This window comes from Hylobates moloch, unplaced genomic scaffold (genome assembly GCF_009828535.3).
Source record: "Hylobates moloch isolate HMO894 unplaced genomic scaffold, HMol_V3 SCAFFOLD_18, whole genome shotgun sequence".
NCBI lineage: Eukaryota > Metazoa > Chordata > Mammalia > Primates > Hylobatidae > Hylobates > Hylobates moloch.
In genome coordinates this window covers 9,937,207-9,958,990 of record NW_026652293.1, presented here as the reverse complement: position 1 = coordinate 9,958,990, position 21,784 = coordinate 9,937,207, and the positions used below count along the sequence as shown (strand labels likewise).

General features: G+C 40.3%; 2 protein-coding genes across 2 annotated transcripts in view; one reads left to right on the top strand and one right to left on the bottom strand.

The window, feature by feature from the left end:
• Positions 1 to 19,800, top strand: part of ZC3H11A (zinc finger CCCH-type containing 11A) — a 36,632-nt gene extending 16,832 nt beyond the window's left edge. The window contains exons 8-16 of the mRNA XM_032137570.2: positions 851 to 913; positions 4,102 to 4,200; positions 7,475 to 7,543; positions 12,856 to 13,359; positions 13,995 to 14,071; positions 15,382 to 15,697; positions 16,187 to 16,353; positions 16,729 to 16,796; positions 17,809 to 19,800. Coding sequence (XP_031993461.1) covers positions 851 to 913; positions 4,102 to 4,200; positions 7,475 to 7,543; positions 12,856 to 13,359; positions 13,995 to 14,071; positions 15,382 to 15,697; positions 16,187 to 16,353; positions 16,729 to 16,796; positions 17,809 to 18,067 — 1,622 coding nt within the window. The 3' untranslated portion in view covers positions 18,068 to 19,800. The remainder of the gene's footprint in view (positions 1 to 850; positions 914 to 4,101; positions 4,201 to 7,474; positions 7,544 to 12,855; positions 13,360 to 13,994; positions 14,072 to 15,381; positions 15,698 to 16,186; positions 16,354 to 16,728; positions 16,797 to 17,808) is intronic.
• On the bottom strand, positions 1,738 to 2,268 carry LOC116458018 (large ribosomal subunit protein eL33-like). Its single transcript, XM_032753855.2, has one exon. It carries the CDS (start codon positions 2,041 to 2,043, stop codon positions 1,738 to 1,740), a length of 306 nt encoding a protein of 101 aa, XP_032609746.1. The 5' UTR covers positions 2,044 to 2,268.
• Positions 19,801 to 21,784: the final 1,984 nt, after the last annotated feature.

The window sequence follows — 21,784 nt, the reverse complement described above, 5'->3', positions numbered from 1 at the left end:
GGCTTACCTGTATAATCCCAGCACTTTGGGAGGCCAAGGTGGGTGGATTGCTTGAGGCCAGGAGTTCAAGACCAGCCTGGCCAACATGGTGAAACCCTGTCTCTACTAAAAATACAAAAATTAGGCCGGGTGTGGTGGCTCACGCCTGTCATCCTGGCACTTTGGGAGGCCGAGACGGGCAGACCACAAGGTCAGAAATTCGAGACCAGCCTGACCAACGTGGTGAAACCCTGTCTCTACTAAAAATACAAAATTTAGCCGGGCATGGTGGTGCATGCCTGTAATCCCAGCTACTCAGGCTGAGGCAGGAGAATCGCTTGAACCTGGGAGGTGGAGATTGCAGTGAGCTGAGATCGGGCCACTGCACTCTAGCCTGGGCAACAAAGTGAGACTCTGTCTCAAAAAAAAAACAAAGAAACAAACAAAAAAAACCAGGCGTGGTAGTGTGCGCAGTAGTCCCAGCTACTCGGGAGGCTGAGACAGGAGAATTGCTTGAACCCAGGAGGTGGAGGTTGCGGTGAGCCAAGATGGCGCCACTGCACTCCAGCCTGAGTGACAGAGCAAGAGTCTATTATTATCATCAAAATAATAATAATAATTAGTACTGTGCTATTGCTTCTGTTTAGGCTGTATGTTTGGCTGTTTATTATTAATAGGTTTTGGGGTTTTTTTTTTTTTTTTTTTTTTTTTTTTTTTGATGTAATGGCCTTCCTTAAGACTGAGACCTGATTTTCAAGAGACTTTCTGGGTGGGTTCACACTAATACCAGAACATACTTTGTACCCATTAGTAGTTACTGAATACAGAAAAATTGTCTAAGGATAGAGAAATTCTGCTTTTGCCATTTCAGGAGAAGAACCTTTGGTTAGATTGAGTCTTACTGAGAGACTGGGGAAACGAAAATTTTCAGCAGGTAAGATAAATTTTGTGTATATCTTTTCTTTTCTGCTTGTTTGTGCATTAACATGATAGCTTCTCCAAACTCTCTTTATACAGATCTTTGTTATTGGTGCCCCTGTATTGGCTGAAAGCACTTATAAATTCCTCATGTTTTCATGAGTGCGTTATACCTTTTATTGAAGTTATAAGGTTTTTTTTTTTTTTTTTTTTGAGACGGAGTCTCGCGCTGTCACCCAGGCTGGAGTGCAGTGGCGCGATCTCGGCTCACTGCAAGCTCCGCCTCCCGGGTTCACGCCATTCTCCTGCCTCAGCCTCTCCGAGTAGCTGGGACTACAGGCGCCCGCCACCACGCCCGGCTAATTTTTTGTATTTTTAGTAGAGACGGGGTTTCACTGTGGTCTCGATCTCCTGACCTCGTGATCCGCCCGCCTCGGCCTCCCAAAGTGCTGGGATTACAAGCGTGAGCCACCGCGCCTGGCACATTATGTAAATTCTCATCGAATCCTCAGCAACCATGAGTAAACTATGCACAATGCTTGGCACTTGATATCAGTAAATATTTTCTGCACTGAGCTCAAACTCAGGAAGGGTTAAATAACTTGCCCAAGGTTATAGTCAGATGAGTACATTACACGTTATACAGTCATTTACAAAAAGAGCTTAGGAGAGACAGAAATGAGGCAGTCTTTAGAAATCTCTTCTAGCTGTAAATCAAGAAACAATACCAGTTCTAGATTTTAAGAGCAGTATTTTATTTTTGTTTATTTATTTACAATAGCACAAATCCACTTTTACTGACTTTTCATTAGTTTAAACCCTTGTGGTGTACAGCGTCACTCAGATTCTGTGTCCAATAGCATTAGCAGGAAGATTGCTATGGAATTTGGCATGAACCACACCACCGTTTCCATGGGCCTGAGTTACCTTTCCCCAGCTGACTCTGGTTTTGTTTGGTTTGCCACCAGGAGTCACTGTGTTGTTCTTTGCTTTGTATACATAAGCACATCTCTTGCCCAAATAGAATTCTGTTTCATCTGGGGCATAAACACCTTCAATTTTAAGAAAAGCTATGTGCTCCCTTTTTTTCCGGAGACCCCACTTATAGCCAGCAAAAATGCCCTTGGACCACAGCCTTCCAGACATACTTCCTTTAAGAAGTCCTGTTCCCAGGAGGCCTCCACAGGATTCAAGATGGTGGGGAGAGCTAAGAGCAGTATTTTAATATCTCAGCATGTATTTAGAGAACAAACCAAACCAGGGTTCCAAATTAATAAGACTTTCAGCTTGGATAAAGCTGATCTAGAAATTTTAGGTAGAAAAAATTAATACTAAGCCAGGTATGGTGGTGCATGCCTGTCATCCCACCTGCGTGGGGGCAGCTGAGGTTAGAGGATCCCTTGAGCCCAGGAGTTTGAGTCCAGTCTGGGCAACACAGCAAGACCCTGTCTCTAAAAGTAATAATTAAAAGTTCTTAAAATATAGGAATGAGCTATTTTAACATCAGCATACATATAAACTTTGTGATTGTTTTATATTTAAATTATAAATGAGGGGAGAGAAACAATCATACTCTGTGTAGGGACTTTTGAAGCTTTGGTACCTTGCAAACAATGTAACTTCAGTCAAGCAATCTAAAAAACCGTTTTTAAAAACTGGTGACTTTTAAACAACTTGTATTGAACAGTGTAATAAAACTGGAAGGCTGGGCGCGGTAGCTTACGCCTGTAATCCCAGCACTTTGAGAGGCCGAGGCAGGTGGATCATGAGGTCAGGAGTTCGAGACCGGCCTGATCAACATGGTGAAACTACTAAAAATACAAACATCTCTACTACAAAAAAGTCTCCACTAAAAATACAAAAATCAGCCAGGCATGGTGGCCTGTGCCTGTAATCCCAGCTACTTGGGAGGCTGAGGTAGGAGAATCACTTGAACCCAGGAGGCGGAGGTGGCAGTGAGCTGAGATCATGCCACTGCACTCCAGCCTGAGCGAAAGAATGAGACTCTGTCTCAAAAAGAAAGCAACTAGAATTAGGAAACTTGATTTAGGTCTTGGCTGTATCACTAACTAGTTGATGACTTGGGTGAGATACAGAATATTTCAGAACCTTAGATTTCTTTTCTAGAATTGGAGAGAGAGGGGTTATGTGGCTCTTAAAGTCTTCATACTAAAAAACTTAAAATTTAATAATTCTTAACCTGTCTTTCTCATCCTGTATGCATTTACTTAATTCAGCAGCTGACCTGTTAAGATTTTTGGGGGGGCCTGGCATAGTGCTGTAATCCTAGCATTTGGAGGCTGAAGTGGGCAGATCACCTGAGCTCAGGAGTTCAAGACCAGCCTGGGCAACATGGCAAACCCTTGTCTCTACTAAAAATACAAAAATTAAGCAGGCATGGCATGTGCCTATAGTCCAGCTACTTGGGAGGCTGAGGTGGGAGGATCGCTTGAGCCTAGGAGGTGGAGGTTGCAGTGAGCTGAGATTGTACCACTGCACTCCAGTCTGGGTGACATAGTGAGATCCTGTCTCAAAAAAAAAAAAAAAAAGGTTCTTTTTGTACGTGAAAATTTTTCACATTTCTAATTCTGAACTTTAATCTCAACCAGGGTTTATGACCTTTCATTTGTAGGTTTGGTCAGTTAATTTATTTGGTAAATGTTTGTGCATTCTAATTTTTTGTTCTTCTCCTTGTCTCTCTCTTTTTTTTTTTTCTTGAGAATGGGGCCTTGCTGTATTGCCCAGGCTAGAGTGTAGTATTATGATTATTATGATCATAGCTCACTGTAGCCTTTCTACCTCCTGGGCTCAAGTGATCCTCCTGCTTCAGCCTCCTAAGTAGCTGGGACCACAGGTGTGTGCCACCATGCCTGACTATTTTTTATTTTAATTGTTTTAGAGACAAGGTCTTGCTGTGTTGTCCAGGCTGGTCTCAAACTCCTGGCCTTAAGTGATCCTCCTGCCTTGACCTCCCAAAGTGCTGAGATTACAGGCCTGAGCCACTGCACCTTGCCTTCCTTACCTCTTCTTTCTACCACATTTTTATGTTTCTAACATTGAACTCTAAGGAAGCTGATGAACAAACACGCCATATGTATGCAGAACACTTAATAGAATTATGCTATGTTGTCTGTTTTTGTTTGTGTTTCTTGACCTTGCTGAAGATTGACTTGAAATCTTAAACTAAGTTCTCCCTCTTTATAGGTGGTGACAGTGATCCTCCATTAAAGCGTAGCCTGGCACAGAGGCTAGGGAAGAAAGTTGAAACTCCAGAAACTAACATTGACAAAACACCAAAGAAAGGTACCTGTGTTCTTACATACTTTGTGTGTGTATGTAATTGTGACACTTGTGTCTTGTAATACTAACAGCTAGGGTTTTTCATTCTTTTGTTCAGGTAATAGGTTATCTTGTATTTGTTATATTATTCACTCAACAAACATTTAATCCTTACTCTGCTAGATTCTGGGTAGACACCATTGAAAAAAACACCGTCACACTCCTCAGGAGCTTATAGTATAAATGGCAGGTAGGAATACTTATAAATGTGATAAATTTTGTGACAGAGAAAAGTACACAGTGTTATGGTAACATGTAGGAGAGGCACCTGTTATTACCATCTGTTAGGGGAAGGTTCACAGAAGAAGTTATGTTAAAGTTTAGACCTAAGACATGAGTTAGAAATTAGCCAGGTGAAGTTCGAGAGCCAGAGGCTGTGTCTCAGGCAGAGAGAATAACTCCTGCAAAGGCAGAGCTAAGAGTGGTGTGCTCAAGGAACTGCATATGGCTGAAATATAGAAATGGGCTGAAGAGTGTGGTGACTAGATCATAATATAGTCTTTAAGCCGTGTTAGAAAGTTTGGACTTATTCTAAGATAGTAACAACCCATTGAAAGGTTATAAACAGGCCGGGCACGGTAGGTCATGCCTGTAATCCCAGTACTTTGGGAGGCCGAGGTGGGTGGATCACCTGAGATCAGAAGTTCGAGACCAGCCTGGCCAACGTGGCAAAACCCCATATTTACTAAAAATACAAAAAAATTAGCCGGGCGGGGTGGCACGCACCTGTAATCCCAGCTACTTGGGAGGCTGAGGCAGGAGAATTGTGTGAACCTGGAAGGCGGAGGTTACAGTGAGCCAAGATCAATCATCACTGCACTCTAGCCTGGGTGACCGAGTGAGACTCCATCTCAAAAAAAAAAAAAAAAAAATGATAAACAAGGATCACAGGCTCAAACGTGCATTTTAAAACCATTACCTTGCCTGCAATATGGAGACAGATTAGAAGGGGGCAAGCATGCTGGCCTGGAGATGAGGTGGCAGGCTGTTAAAATAATCTAGATAAGACGAGGTAGTGGCATAGATTTGGTATTTTGGAAGTTGATTTGGAGACATGTGGACTAAAATCAAGAGATAGCTGGGAGTTAGATTTTTGTTTTGTTTTGTTTTTAAAGACAAGGTTTCACTGTGTTGCCTAGGCTGGATTCAAATTTCTGGCCTCAAGCCATCCTTCTTCAGCCTCCCAAGTAGCTGGGAGTACAGGAATGCACTATTGCGCCCCTCAGGGAATTAGAATTCTTTATAGTTGAAGGAGAGCAAAAAGCCAAGGTTAGATTTATGTTTTTTCCGCTTATATGATTTGCAGTGAAACACTGGCGTTAAATTATTAAAAAATAGGTGTTTTTTTCCTTCTCATTGTGTTTGGTTTTAACTTTCTTTGAAATAAGAAACTTCTTTTAATTTTTCCCCTTGCCCAAGGGACTTTGATGAGTAGACGTTCCTGTTTGGAGGTTTTCTTGCATCCTCAGAGCAAGCAAAAGTTACCTTCTTTGCCACATTCCTTTCCTCCTTGTGTATCGATCATACTGAAGATTTTCATAACTAAGGAGCATATTTTAAATTTACTTGGAAGAAAAATTCTTTCAATGACAATAAGGTTTTAGAAGGCTCTACAATAACAAAATTATTTCCTTTAATTCAGTAGTTTTTGCTTTTCAGATATAAAGTACGTTGTTTTTTTTTTTTTTTTTTTTTTTTTTTTTTTGAGACGGAGTCTCGCTCTGTCGCCCAGGCTAGAGTGCAGTGGTGCAATCTCGGCTCACTGCAAGCTCCGCCTCCCGGGTTCACGCCATTCTCCTGCCTCAGCCTCTCCGAGTAGCTGGGACTACAGGCGCCCGCCACCGCGCCCAGCTAATTTTTTGTATTTTTAGTAGAGACGGGGTTTCACCGTGGTCTCGATCTCCTGACCTCGTGATCCGCCCGCCTCGGCCTCCCAAAGTGCTGGGATTACAAGCGTGAGCCACCGCGCCCGGCCTTAAAGTACGTTTTTCTTTGTTTCTTTTGGTATTTTTGTTTTTTGAGACAGAGTCTCACTCTGTCGCCCAGACTGGAGTGCAGTAGCACTATCTCAGCTCACCCCAACCTCCGCCTCCTGGGTTCAAACGATTCTCCTGTCTCAGCCACCAGAGTAGCTGAGATTACAGGCATGCGCCACCATACCTGGCTAATTTTTGTATTTTTAGTAGAGATGGGGTTTCACCATGTTGGCCAGGCTGGTCTCGAACTCCTGACCTCAGGTGATCTGCCCGCCTCAGGCTCCCAAAGTGTTGGGATTATAGGTGTGAGCCACCACGCCTGGCATGTTTTAAGCTTTCCAGAGTACTCTAGGGAATCTATGATTGACATAAATGTGTTCTGTGGAGAAGAACATTTTAACTTTTTTTTTTTTTTTTTTTTTTAAAATACAGAATCTCTGTGGCCCAGGCTAGAGTACAGTGGTGCGATCTTGGCTCACTGAAACCTCTGCCTCCCGGGTTCAAGTAATTCTCCTGCCTCAGCCTCCCTAGTAGCTAGAATTACAAGCACACGCCACCATGCCCGGCTAATTTTTGTATTTTTAGTAGAGATGAGGTTTTACTGTGTTGGCCAGGCTGGTCTCAAACCTCAGGTTATCCACCTGCCTCGGCTTCCCAAAGTGCTGGGATTACAGATGTGTGCCAACATGCCCAACAAACCTGTATTTAACTTGTAAAAACTCCCTGTTCAACTTTTGATTTTTTTAAATCTTTTTTATTTTTATTTTTTTGAGATAGAGTCTCACTCTTGTCACCCAGGTTGGAGTCGGAGTCCAGTGGCACGATCTCAGCTCACTGCAACCTCCACCTCCCAGGTTCAAACGATTCTCCTGCCTCAGCCTCCTGAGTAGCTGGGATTACAGGCACCCGCCACCATGCCTGGCTAATTTTTTTTTTTTTTTAATAGAGATGGGTTTCACCATGTTGGCTGGGCTGGTCTTGAACTCCTGACCTCAAGTGATCCACCCACCTCAGCCTCCCAAAGTGCTGGGATTACAGGCGTGAGCCACTGTGCCTGGCTAATTTTTGCATTTTTAGTAGAGATGGGGTTTCACCATGTTGGCCAGGCTGGCCTTGAACCCCTGACCTCAAGTGATCAGCCTGCCTTGGCCTCCCAAAGTTCTGGGATTACAGGTGTGTGCCACCATGCCCAGCAAACCTGTATTTAAGCTGTAAAAAGTTTCTGTTCAACTTTGGATTTTTGAAAATCTTTCTTTTCACAGCTCAAGTTTCCAAGTCTCTTAAGGAGCGATTAGGCATGTCAGCTGATCCAAATAATGAGGACGCAACAGGTAAGTAAATCCTAAGACCAGATTCTGATTATTTTTTTCTTTGCTGTAAGAGCCTTTGCTTTTTCTCAGATTTACCTGTTGCTTGCTAGGGCTTTTGATTTTTGTTCTTTTGTAGTTCTGTTTGTTTTTTAAGTAATTGATCAAGTCAACTCAGACTCAACTGGGATCAATTCCTTTTTTGTGCTTAGAGATGGTAAAATGATTGTTCATCATAGCATTAATAGTAGGAAATTATTTATTTATTTATTTATTTTATTTATTTATTTTTGAGACAGAGTTTTGCTCTTGTTGCCCAGGCTGGAGTTAAATGGCGAGGTCTCAGCTCACTGCAACCTCCACCTCCTGGGTTCAAGCAATTCCCCTGCCTCAGCCTCCCGAGTTGCTAGGATTACAGGTGTATGCCACCACGCCTCGCTAATATTTGTATTTTTAGTAGAGACGGGGTTTCACCATGTTGGTCAGGCTGGTCTCAAACTCCTGACCTCAGGTGATCCACCTGCCTCAGCCTCCCAAAATCCTGGGATTACAGGCATGAGCCACCTCACCCGGCTAAATAGTGGGAAATTAGAAACAACTTAAATATACAACAAAAAGGGTTTAGATAAAATTATGATAGTTATGTGCTAAAATAATTTGCTGTCATGAAAAGTCAAATGCTGAACAACAATGATATGGAAAAATCAACTTGCATTGTATCAAGTGAAAAAAGATAACAAAGAGTGCATACCACTTTTGACCTGATTTAGGGCAACATAAGAATCTTTTTTTTTTTTTTTAAGTTTATTTTCTTACTATAGAAACTTATTCTCAGGAGAAACATGCATATGTATGAGATTATTCTAATTTTGTAAAGATATAAACATATGCCTTTAAAAAATCTTCAAAAATACACCAGAATATAAATAAAATTGGTGTCATCTGGGTATTGGGGTTTTCTTTATATTCTTCCTGTGTTATAATTTTTAAATTTTTTAAATTATGAAATATAACTACATAAGTATATATATGTGCAGTTTAAGGAATAATAAAATGAACATCCATGTATTCAGCCTTCCATGTTTTTTTTTTTAATACCTTGCTGGATTCAGTTTGAGGCTTTTAAAAATTTTATATTTTTACATCTCTATTTATGAATGGTGTTAGCCACGTTAGGTTACTTTTTATCCCCCATCCTTATCTGATTTGGATGTTAAAGTTATATTAGCACCATAAAAAGGGAGTCTGATGTTGGACGTTTTTATTCTGTTGTATGCAACCTGAGTTATTCAGAGATTTCTAGGTTTTATCTCTCCCTAGTATGCCGCAGGTTCACTGTTGTGGATCAAACCTGGATCATTTTGTTCATTCTGCTAAATCAGTATTTATGATAATCCGTATTTATCATAAATACTGATTCAGTAAATACATAAATACTGATTCAGTGGGCCCTTTGAATCTAAAGATTTGTCTTCTTTAGCTCTAGAAAACATTAATTTCTTTTGAGTATGACTGTTCCACATTTCTTTTTGTTTTCTCCTTGTGAAATTTGTATTAGATAGATGTTGGAACTTTGGGACATAGGCCTGCATGTCTCTTTATACTTTTTGCTTCTTTGTTTTTGGCTAACCTTTTGTGAGCTTTGTTCAACTTTATTTTTTAGACAAGGAATTGACAATTTTTTTCTGTAAAGGGTCAGATATAAATAACTTTGCAATCCACAGTATTGCAGCTACCCCACTCTGCCATTGTAGAGTGAAAGCAGCCGTATGTATATGTATGCAATATGTAAATGAATGACTGCTGGTGTGTTCCAGCAAAACTTCATTTACAAAATTAGGTGGTGGCCATATGGGCTATATATACTTTGCCTATGCCTTTTTAAATGGCTGATTTGGGGCCAGCCTTATCTTTATTATCTAGTCCTTCACATGAATTTATTTTGGCACTTGTATTTTTATTTTTCAAGAACTTTCTTTGTTCTCTTATTTTTTTTTCTTTATTCTCGGCCTGGGATTTCTTCTTTTTTTTTGAGATGGAGTTTCGCTCTTGTTGCCCAGGCTGGAGTGCAGTGGTGCGATCTCGGCTCACTGCAACCTCTGCCTCCCAGATTCAAGTGATTCTCCTGCCTCACCCTTCCAAGTAGCTGGGATTACAGTCATGCGCTACCACGCCCGGCTAATTTTGTATTTTTAGTAGAAACGGAGCTTCTCCATGTTGGTCAGGCTGGTCTCGAACTCCCGACCTCAGGTGATCTGCCCACTTTGGCCTTCCAAAGTGCTGGGATTACAGGCGTGAGCTACCCCGCTCGCCTTTATTTTTTATTTATTTATTTATTTTTTTGTTTGAGACAGTCTCACTTTCATCCAGGCTGGAGTGCAGTGGCACGATCTCAGCTCACTGCAACCTCTGCCTCCCAGGTTAAAGCGATTCTCCCGTCTCAGCCTCCCGAGTAACTGGGATTACAGGCATGCGCAATCACACCTGGCTAACTTCTATTTTTAGTAGAGACGGGGTTTCACCATGTTGGCCAGGCTAGTCTCCAACTCCTGACCTCAAGTGAGCTGCCTGCCTCGGCCTCCCAAAGTGCTGGGATTACAGGTGTGAGTCACTGCGCCTGGCCTGCTCTGATACTTCTAATTCAAATCTTTATTTTTATTTTAAAAAGTTTGTGTATGATTTTGGCTTCTTAACCACTTCTTTTTATTTATTTTGGTTTATCTTAAATATTGTTGTTTTTCCACAGTTGTAAGTACCTGGCTTGGGTTTCCTTTCATTTTAAAGACCTTTTCCCCAAGTTGTCCTCTCTCCTGACTGGGAGACTTAATTTATGTCTGGCTAAATGGAGAGGGTGTACTAACAGGCAGCTTGTATGGACTGAAGATGGGAAGTCTGGGGGCTCATACAGTTGCTGCAGTAAGACTTTATTTTCTGAGTGGAAACAACTTTTTTCCTTTTTCAGATTTGTGTTTACTTTTATCCCTCCTCCCTCCCCTTTTTCTGCTTGGTATTGTGAAAGCTTGGGATTTTCATGCTCTACTTCTCTCCAGCCCCAACATCTTCATAATGTGCTCTTCGTGGGCAAACTTGCCTCTTTTTAGGGAGCAGGTCTCAGGAGGAGGTCATGACTGGCCCAGCTGTTCTGTAGGCGGTCCTTAAATTTCTACCCTAATGGTTATGTCACATCCCACCGTTGCTTTTAATAGTAGTTAACCCAAGTTTGGCAGTTTCCTTTGACTGTATTGGGAGGAACAGAACTCACGCCTGTGGTTTTAACTATTATTTTTCCATTTTTCTGTAAATTCACACATCTGCTTTCTGTTTTAGAAATTCTTCAAGATGTATGCTGTGCCAGTGACATCCTTATTTCTCATTGCTAGTGTGGATTTATTTTTAATGTTTTATCATTTCAATGAAGTTTTGGTAGGGGAGGGAAACAGGGCCTCTGTGTCACCATTCATGTTGTACTTTCTTGGAGTGGTAATTTTGAAATGTTTGCCACCTTGGATTGAAAGAATTTGCAATTTTTTATTAACTTGAAGAAATAATTCAGTAAGTGAGTGCTTCCTTTGCAATATTGCAGGTACCTAAATATAGTTGTTGTTCTCATGAAGTCTTTAGTGTGGTTGAAGTTAACAGGCAATTATAGTGTACTGAGTGTTCAGTGCTCTGATCAGAAAAACTAAATTGGAGGGTATCAGGTTTTAAGCTGAATTCAGTGGAAACTAACCAGGTCCAGCGTGGTGGCTCACGCCTGTAATCCCAGCACCTTGGGAGGCCAGGCAGGCAAATCTCTTGAGACTAGGAGTTTTGAGACCAGCCTGGCCAACATGGCAAAACCCTGTCTCTACAAAAAAATACAAAAATTAGCCAGGCGTGGTTGTGGGCGCCTGCAGGCCCAGCTACTTCGGAGGCTGAGGCAGAGAATCACTTGAACCCAGGAGGTGTAGGTTGCAGTGAGTCAAGACGACACAACTGCACACTCCAGCCTGGGCAACAGAGCAAAACTCTGTCTCAAAAAAAAAAAACAACAGAAAACAAACAAACAAAAAAACACAGGTAGCAAGAGAAATGAGATCAGCAGGGAATACTCCAAGTAGAGGGAATAGTATACTCAAGAGCTTGGAAAGTGAGACAGAACACAGTATATTTAAGATTTCAGACTGGGTATGGTGGCTCACACCTGTAATCCCAGCACTTTGATTGGCTGAGGCAGAAGGATCACTTGAAGCCAGGAGTTTGTAGACTAGCCTGGGCCAGCCACATGGCAAGACCTTGTCTCTACCAAAAAAAAAAAAGAGATTTTGAAAGGATATAATTTTTTTTTTTTGGGGGGGGGGTCGTTAAAAGCTGTTATTCAGTGATTACATATATATGTGTATGATCTCCAAATTATCATTGATTTCATAGCACTATCTCTTTTCATTATTTATTTTCTTAGCCCTTCAGTAATGAGAATGGTTCTGTCTGTGAAGTGTGACATTTGCTCTTCAGTTTAGACAGATGTAGAACGATTAATGTATCATTGAAAATAGCTCTTCAGTGGCATGCCAATTTCTGGGCCTTCTGCATTTTTCTTCTGTCTTGTCACCTGTTTTACCTTCTTTTTATCCTTTAAATTTAATATCATTTCCTTGTAGACAAGCGTAGGTGTTCCTGCTGTGTCCTTTTATGGCATTATACCTCCCTTATCAAAGCAGTTATCATTACCATACCTATAGCTTGTTTAATTATTGATCTGTTAGACTGTAAATTACATGTGGAGATTTTATTTTGCTTACCATTGTATTTCTAGCCCAGTGTTCATTACATGTTTATAGCCATAAGTTAATGAAGAATTTATTGCTATTTTTGTTAAGATTTATAATGACAAATTTATCCAACTAATAAATGGCTTTCAGTTTCTGAAGAATAAGCTTCTGAATAGAAATACAAATCAATTTTGCCTCCAAAGAGTTTTCCTTGAGGACCACTGCCTGGAACTTGCAGTAATCTAAAATTGAAATAGAAACAATTAGCCGGGTTTGGTGGTGGGTACCTGTAGTCCCAGCTACTTAGGAGGCTGAGGCAGGAGAATCACTTGAACCCTGGGAGGCAGAGGTTGCAGTGAGCTGAGATTATACCACTGCACACCAGCCTGGGTAACAGAGTGAGACTCTATCTTAAAAAAAAAAAAAAAGAAAAGAAAAGAAATAATGTTACCCTTTTGATCCTTTTAATTGCCTGCTTAAATGATAGCTCTCTGTTGGACTGTCTTGATCCAAGAATGGAGAGATCATAAGTCAGTAAGAGATGAACTTCAAGTATAATGACATGTTTTTCTCCTATGAAAACAGAGAAAGTTAATAAAGTTGGTGAGATCCATGTGAAGACATTAGAAGAAATTCTTCTTGAAAGAGCCAGTCAGAAACGTGGAGAATTGCAAACTAAGCTCAAGACAGAAGGACCTTCAAAAACTGATGATTCTACTTCAGGAGCAAGAAGCTCCTCCACTATCCGTATCAAAACCTTCTCTGAGGTCCTGGCTGAAAAAAAACATCGGCAGCAGGAAGCAGAGAGACAAAAAAGCAAAAAGGATACAACTTGCATCAAGCTAAAGACTGATAGTGAAATTAAAAAAACAGTTGTTTTGCCACCCATTGTTGCCAACAAAGGACAATCAGAGGAGCCTGCAGGTAAAACAAAGTCTATGCAGGAGGTGCACATCAAGACGCTGGAAGAAATTAAACTGGAGAAGGCACTGAGGGTGCAGCAGAGCTCTGAGAGCAGCACCAGCTCCCCGTCTCAACATGAGGCCACTCCAGGGGCAAGGCGGCTGCTGCGAATCACCAAAAGAACAGGTAACGAGAACTTGGTCTCTAGTACCACGTCCCCACATAATATTCCAGAGGAGTGTTCCATGGGATCTCCCTAGGAGTTGTTTGACAACCTTTCTTTACTCAGATAACATTGAAAACACTGAATTAAATGAAGTTTTTCAATAGTGCTATGTAGACCTTTGCTATTTTGTTTTATTTTATTTTTGAGACAGAGTCTCACTCTGTCACCCAGGCTGCAGTGCAGTGGCGTGATCTTGGCTCACTGTAGCCTCCACTTCCTAGGTTCAAGCGATTCTCCTGCCTCACCCTCCCGAGTAGCTGGGGCTACAGGCATGCGCCACCACACCCCACTAATTTTTGTATTTTTAATAGAGATGGGATTTCAGCACCTTGGCCAGGCTGGTCTCAAACTCCTCACCTCAAGTGTGATCTGCTCGCTTCAGTGTCCCAAAGTGCTGGGATTACAGGTGTGAGCCACTATGCCCAGCCAACCTTTGCTATTTTAATGTGTATTTTGAGACTTTAGGAGCACAGATGGGCTTTATCTGTAATTTTATTTGTCCTTACTACTTTCGTTAAATAAAGTTTTGTTTAACATCTATCATGAAGTTGCAGCTTAAATAAAATAACTAATGATGTCTTTAATGTGAATACAGGGATGAAAGAAGAGAAGAACCTTCAGGAAGGAAATGAAGTTGATTCTCAGAGCAGTATTAGAACAGAAGCTAAAGAGGTAAATTTAAGATCATTGTATGGTTTTGTTCATGGCAAACAAAGGCTAGATAATTGGTAGTTTTACCTTACAGTGAATTTCTAAGTGCTTCACTCATATATTAGGTAAACAGTCTTTCTTTTTACTTACAATTTCTTATGAGAATTTCCTATTGTTCTATGTATATCAGTATTTGCTGCCTTTTTAAAGTTTTTTTGTTTGCCAGGCGCAGTGGCTCACGCCTGTAATCCCAGCACTTTGGGAGGCCGAGGCGGGCGGATCTCGAGGTCAGGAGATCGAGACCATCCTGGCTAACATGATGAAACCCCGTCTTTACTAAAGATACAAAAAATAAAGTTTTTTGTTGAATTGGCCATTAATATTTTTTTAACTGAGTGTTTTCTAATGCTGTGCATCATACAAAAGTCGGGAATTTTATTTTTTTAAAAAATGAACAAACCCTAAAAATATACAATTCAGATGTAACCATCATTATCTTTTCCATGGATTTCTTTGAGCTTTTTCAGTCTCGCTGTGTTGCTCAGGCTGGAGTGCAGTGGCATGATCTCGGTTCACTGCAACCTTTGCCTCCTGGGTTCAAGCGATTCTTGTGCCTCAGCCTCCCATGTAGCTGGGATCAAAGGCATGCACCACCAAGCCTGACTAATTTTTGTATTTTTAGTAGAGACAGGATTTCTCCATGTTGACCAGAGTGGTCTTGAACTTCTGGCCTCAAGTGATCCGCCTGCCTTGGCCTCCCAAAGTGTTGGGATTACATGTGTGAGCCACCACACTTGGGCTTCTTCGACCTTTTTGTTTATATATGCATGCATGTGAATTTGTTTAATGTTAAACCCATGTTTAGAACATAATCGAGAACTCTACAGTGTATCATTTTACAGCCTGCTTTAACTTTACCATGTTAATAATTCTTCAAGAAGTTTGTTTTTACTGACCACATGATTCTCCATTATACAAATACAGTCTTTTTCTGGACATTCAGATTTTGTTTTACACAATTATAAATAAAATAATATCTTTGTACATAAATCTTTGTGCAAGTCTTTGATTATTTAGGAATCATTAGTATTTGACTTAGAGTCATGGTTGTCTAGCCTGTGGAATCTGGGTTTTTTATTATTCCATATATCTGTAATTCTAATATTTCATCTTTAACAGGGTATTTTCTATTTAACATCAAATAAAGAGCTTTTCTCTCAGATTCTGGATCATGTGAGATTCTGCTTAACTTCGATATTGACCTGGTACTTATATCATACAGGTTATTAGAGGTACCAGATTTTAATTCTGTCATTCAAATTTATCCACAGGCTTCAGGTGAGACCACAGGAGTTGATATCACTAAAATTCAAGTCAAGAGATGTGAGACCATGAGAGAGAAGCACATGCAGAAACAGCAGGAGAGGGAAAAATCAGTCTTGACACCTCTTCGGGGAGATGTAGCCTCTTGTAATACCCAAGTGGCAGAGAAACCAGTGCTCACTGCTGTGCCAGGAATCACACGGCACCTGACCAAGCGACTTCCCACAAAGTCATCCCAGAAGGTGGAGGTAGAAACCTCAGGAATTGGAGACTCAGTATTGAATGTGAAATGTGCAGCACAGACCTTGGAAAAAAGGGGTAAAGGCAAGTATTTCTATAGTGTGTATTGCTTTAGATTATCAAAATTACCAAATTCAACCCAATTGTTGCCAGTAACTTCCTGGCAACAACTGGGTTGAATTTTCATTTGCCTTCTATCCACAGGTAGATAGTAATATTTCTGATATTTTTATACAAAGGCAAAACGAGATGAATTCTTTTCTCAGAATTTAAAATTGCTATTTAAAAAGCTTTGTGTAAAACTTTCTATGGTGCATCTTTCCTCTGGTATTGAATAAAAACAAGGAATAGAGGAATGGTAACAAATTTAAGTGGTATTATATCTACATGGTGACCACCTGTAGTGACCACCATGTGACCACAAATTGCCTTTGAATCATTTTCAGTCTCTTTTTTAAGAAATTATTTGTGGTATTTCTAGTACTGAAGGAGTTTTGATATTTTATTCTGAATTATTCTCCATTTAAAAGAGTTTATTCTCACTGCTTATCAGATATTTTCTGCCCTTTGTAGCTAAACCCAAAGTGAATGTGAAGCCATCTGTGGTTAAAGTTGTGTCATCCCCCAAATTGGCCTCAAAACGTAAGGCAGTGGAGATGCACCCTGCTATCATTGCCGCTGTGAAGCCACTCAGCTCCAGCAGTGTCCTACAGGAACCCCCAGCCAAAAAGGCAGCTGTGGTAAGAAGTATATTCACTTTGTGGTGCTTCATTCTGTGTGGTAGGAAAGCAGGAAAGACTAACTCTCCACTAGCATTCTATCTTGTGTATATCACTTCCTGGCATTTCCTAGCATTTTAGTAATTTGGGTTACTACTGTATTTTATACTTACAGTTTGATATTTGTGAAGCAGCAGGACAGGATTTTTTAAAAGCTAATTTTTAGATGGCAAAGTATTTTGCTTATTTATATACTCAACCTTTAGATTATCGATTCTTAGATTCACAGGCTTAAAGAATCATAGCCACAATTCTAAGAAGGCAGCAAAGGAAAATGAATATGCTCAAATTAAAAAGCCTGACTCTCACTGAATTACCTGACTCTTCCTTTTGTAGGCTGTTGTCCCGCTTGTCTCTGAGGACAAATCAGTCACTGTGCCTGAAGCAGAAAATCCTAGAGACAGGTAATGCTTTGTAATTCTTTCTAAACAGACTCCAGGCCCCTGTTATTGTTTAGGCTCTCTAGAGAATAACACTGATAAATAACTTTAGCAACATTCAAGTAAATCTGTTGCACTTCAAATTAATTGCAAGAAAGTATGAAAATTTAGGGTTGCTGTTCTTCTTTGGTGCCATTGTTTACATTTTGCTATAGTACCTAACAGATGTTTTTTGTTTTTTTGTTTGAGGCATCATCTCACTATGTCACCCAGACTGGAGTGCAGTGGCACAATCTCTGCTCACTGCAACCTCCACTTCCCAGGTTCAAGCAATTCTCCTGCCTCAGCCTCCCAAGTAGCTGGGATTACAGGTGCCTGCCACAAGGCCTAGCTAATTTTTGTATTTTTAGTAGTGACAGGGTTTTGCCACATTGTCCAGGGTGGTCTCAAAGTCCTGACCTCAAGTGATCCACCTTCCTCGTCCTCCCAAAGTGCTGGGATTACAGGTGTGAGCTACCATGCCCAGCCCCTGAAAGATGTCTTTAACACCTACTTTGAGTTATAAAAATGCTTGGTGCTGGCCAGGCAAGGCGGCTTATGCCTGTAATCCCAACACTTTGGGAGACTGGGGCTGGAGAATCACTTGAGCTCAGGAGTTCAAGACCAGCCTAGACAACATAGTGAGGTCTTGTCTCTAATAAAAATCAAAGAAATAAAAAAAAAAAAAATCACATGGTGACACACACCTGTAGACCCATCTACTTGGGAGGCGGAGGCAGAATGATCGCTTGAGCCCAGAAGGTCGAGGCTGGAGTGAGCCATGATTGTACCACTACACTCCAGCCTGGGTGACAAAGGGAGACTCTGCCTCAAAAAAAAAAAAAAAAATGCTTGATCCCAAATCAGTAAAAGAATTATTTCTTTATGTATGTTCTTAGAAACAAATTTTTACTCACTCTTTGTGTCCATGAGACTAGGTGATTCAGCCAACTATTGAAAAAAGGGCAGTTTTCTAATAATCTTTTTTTTCTTACAGTCTTGTGCTGCCTCCAACCCAGTCCTCTTCAGATTCCTCACCCCCAGAGGTGTCTGGCCCTTCCTCATCCCAAATGAGCGTGAAAACTCGCCGACTCAGCTCTGCCTCAACAGGAAAGCCCCCACTCTCTGTGGAGGATGATTTTGAGAAACTAATATGGGAGATTTCAGGAGGCAAATTGGAAGCTGAGATTGACCTGGATCCTGGGAAGGATGAAGATGACCTTCTGCTTGAGCTATCAGAAATGATTGATAGCTGAAGGTGGTAGTGAGGACACTTTAAAAAAAAAATCGCCAAAAAACTGGACTTAGTTTCATCTATTGTAACATTTACCTGAGATGATCATTTCTTTAGTCTAGAATTTGCCCCAAATCAGTATACCTCTGAATTATCTGTATGTGTCCTGGATTCCTTGGGATCAGATTTTTAAAGTTACTTTATAACCATTTTGTCCATTCAATGCCATTGTTTATCATACCCAATGATGAGAAAAAAGTTCTGTCATACCCTTCTCTCCACAAAAAAGAGACTGAGAGGGAGATCAAGTGAAAGGGTGCAAGTGAACTTAGTGACTCCTTGAGGTGTTTGTCAGTTTTGGCTTTTTTCTCCTTTGTTGTATTCTTTATGTATTGTCTTGATGTACTTGATATTACCTGAGTTTGAAATGGATGAAGACAGCTGCTACCATTAAGGACCAAATTTTATGCTACCACTAAACAAAAATACCCACTCAGTCTGTGTTAAATTGTATGTCTTTTTAAAGGTATTTAGAGATTCAACTAAGCTTTAAAGAGGGCTGAGCAGCTCAGGAAGCCTGTAATGTGGGCATAACTCTTTGGACCTGATCTTGATGCTTCTGCTGCTCTGTTAGCCTCTGAAGAGCAATATCTAATTTATTATTACTGTAATTTTTTAAAAGGCTTTAAAGTGCCTCAGGGGTCCCCTGAAACTAATTTTCTATTTCTGGGATTCCCTGGATTTCATTATATGAGATGGTGACATGATTAGAGGAATTCTTTTTTAGTATGAAAATTGTCCCTTTTCTTCTTCAGTACTTGCCTCCTTACTGGCATTGAATTAACACAGGGACAAAATTTGGTTAATTTTTTATTTCTAACTCTCCCAACAAACCCCTGTTGCCCAGTATTTATTTGGTGGCCTTTAACCACCTGAGGGAAAAAATGAGCTTATTCAAGCTGCCAATATTTATCTATGGGCTATAGCAGTACACTGAATTGTACTGTGCCAGGGATATTGAGATGCTCTGGGGGTGTATTGTATACCTGCCAGTTTTCTTCATTTCTGAATTGAGTTTTCTTTTCTTGATGTTGGTTTCCTTCATATCACCTCAAGGTTTAGATTTGTGAAGGAATAAGCATGATGGGAATAATAGTCTTGAAAGGAGATATGTTGTATATAATCAGGAGGAGGAGGAAGGAAGGACTTACCCATTTTGATATTTTGCTGTAGGTGGCCAGTTTTGTTTCTCATAGGGAAATCTGACCCACCTGTCATGTTGGCTCCTAAGGAACTGCTGTTGTAAGCGGCTCATCAAGAGTTGAACTTCACGTAGCCTTGTTGGGAATATGGAAAAGGAAGAAAGCCACAGGACTGCCCATTCAGTCTTGGGAAGATTGAGATGATTCTGCACAAGCAAAAATGACTTGAAATTTATGTATAGACACACTTCTACCAATCCATCTTCAGCTGACTGAATGTTGTATGATAGCCCTTCTCCAAAGCAGGGGTAGAATGTTCAGGTTTCACCACGGATTTTCTACTTATTTCGTTTTTGGAATCAGCTTACAGATTCCAGGTCCCTTTTGTATATATTGTTTATTCTTTTGCTTTTTTAAAAAATAATTTTGTTTCATATTTAAAGCACTTGTATTAGTCAATGTTTCATGTTCTGCATTATTTGAACCATTTGCCCTTACAGAAAGAGAAATACTTGTTTGTGTTTTAAATAAAACTGATGTAGGAAAGTCTTGATGTTGTGAGCTAAGTAATCTTACATCATCATATCAGCCTAGGATCCACCTTGACAGGAGACCCCAATCAGAATGCTATTGGCCTTTCGTGTAAGTGCCCGAATTTCAGTTATTATTTGGCTTAGGAACCTTTCACCTGGATATATTGCCAAATTTACAAGTTTGCTCAGTTTTAGCTGCATATGCTTTAGGTAAGAATTTATATTATTATAATGTGAGGATTTTTTTTCTGACACAGATACTTACTCCTTAGTATTGTAACTCAAGCAATGCCATTAAGTTTTTAAAAGGAGGGAGGGTTTAAAAGTGATCTTAGGGAGTCTCTCTGGGCCTACTGTGGCTCAAGAGGCTGATAAAAAATAAAGAAATTAATAAACTTGATCTTTAGAGTCAACAATTTAGAATTTTCAAGCATAAGGTGCAGCAGATAAGAAATTTAATTTACGGAAGTCCAGGTTTCTTAATATGTGTGCCAATTTTTAAAATTGTGGGAAAGCATATGTTTGTTAGCTACCAAAGAACATAGATTTTTCCTATTAGTCTAAAAGTCGTCCCAACAAGTTGAATCAACTTTTCACAAAGAGTCAAAGACTATAGTTTTGAGTGACAGTTTTTCATTATCACAGTAAGAAAAGGGCCCAAATGTTCCAGTTTGGTTATAGCCAGAAATAATGAAGATAGTTTTATGTTTCATATATTTTATCTCAAGATAATAATTCCTAAAGTTCTAGCCTTAACCCTAAATCTCAGTGGTTCTTCTTCAAAGCTAGAACATAGTGTGTTTTCATCTTGATCAGTATTTGAAAGATAAGACTGATGTTTAATAATTACAACTGCAGTAACAAAGCTTGATCTATTAATATATTGATCAGAGTTCCATGATCCTTTTCTAAAATGGTGGCTTTATTTTGCCAGAATAATTCTGCAGGGTGTTTTTTTTTTGAGACAGAGTCTCACTCTGTTGCCCAGGCTAGAATGCAGAGTGGCACGATCTTGGCTCACTGCAGCTCTTGCCTCCCAGTTTCAAGCGATTCTTCTGCCTCAGCCTCCTCAGTAGCTGGGATTACAGGGTTGCACCACCACACCTGGCTAATTTTTGTATTTTTAGTGGAGACAGGATTTCACCATGTTGGCCAGGCTGGTCTGAAACCCCTGACCTCAAGTAATATGCTTTCCTCGGCCTCCCAAAGTGCTGGGATTACAGGTGTGAGCCACCACGCCCAGCCAACAATTCTGCAGTTCTGTAAAGTATTTGATTGCTTTGAATTTGGCTGTAGCGACAGGAAATACATGGTCTCCAGTTGTAACTGCTTAATAGGTAACACTTAAATTAGCTAACATTTATTGAGTACTTATTGTGTATCTTCAATTCACATACTCATTTTGACACTAAATTATACAGTACATTAAAGATGACTATTCCCCCACTGAAGTTTCAGGGTCAGTATGTTTATATATTATGTGCCATTGGGTTTGATTAGTAGATCTTTTCAAGAGTGTTTTTTAAAATCTTGACTTTATGAAGCTGCTCAATAACTCTTTGAAAGTTCCTACAACCCAGACATTTAACTGTATTAATAATTAACTCCAAACCGCAATTTATTTTGAATTTGCAAAATGATATTAGTTAAGGGGCATGAGCACAATAAAAATCCTTGACCATTCTCTTAACATTGTTCAATAAGGTGGGCAAAAAGTAAGTAATGACCCTAAATAAGAACAGCAATCCAGAATTTAGTTTTACATTTAAAAAAGGTAATTTTGGCTGGGTACGGTGGCTCACGCCTGTAATCCCAGCACTTTGGGAGGCCGAGGTGGGTGGATCACCTGAGGTCAGAAGTTTGAGACCAACCTGGCCAACATGGCAAAACCCCATCTTTACTAAAAGTACAAAAAAATTAGCCGGGCGGGGTGGCATGCACCTGTAATCCCAGCTACTTGGGAGGCTGAGGCAGGAGAATTGGTGTGAACCTGGAAGGCGGAGG

Excerpts from the sequence above, each read along its gene's own strand:
- LOC116458018 (XM_032753855.2), bottom strand. The coding sequence starts at position 2,043 with ATGTCTGGAAGGCTGTGGTCCAAGGGCATTTTTGCTGGCTATAAGTGG.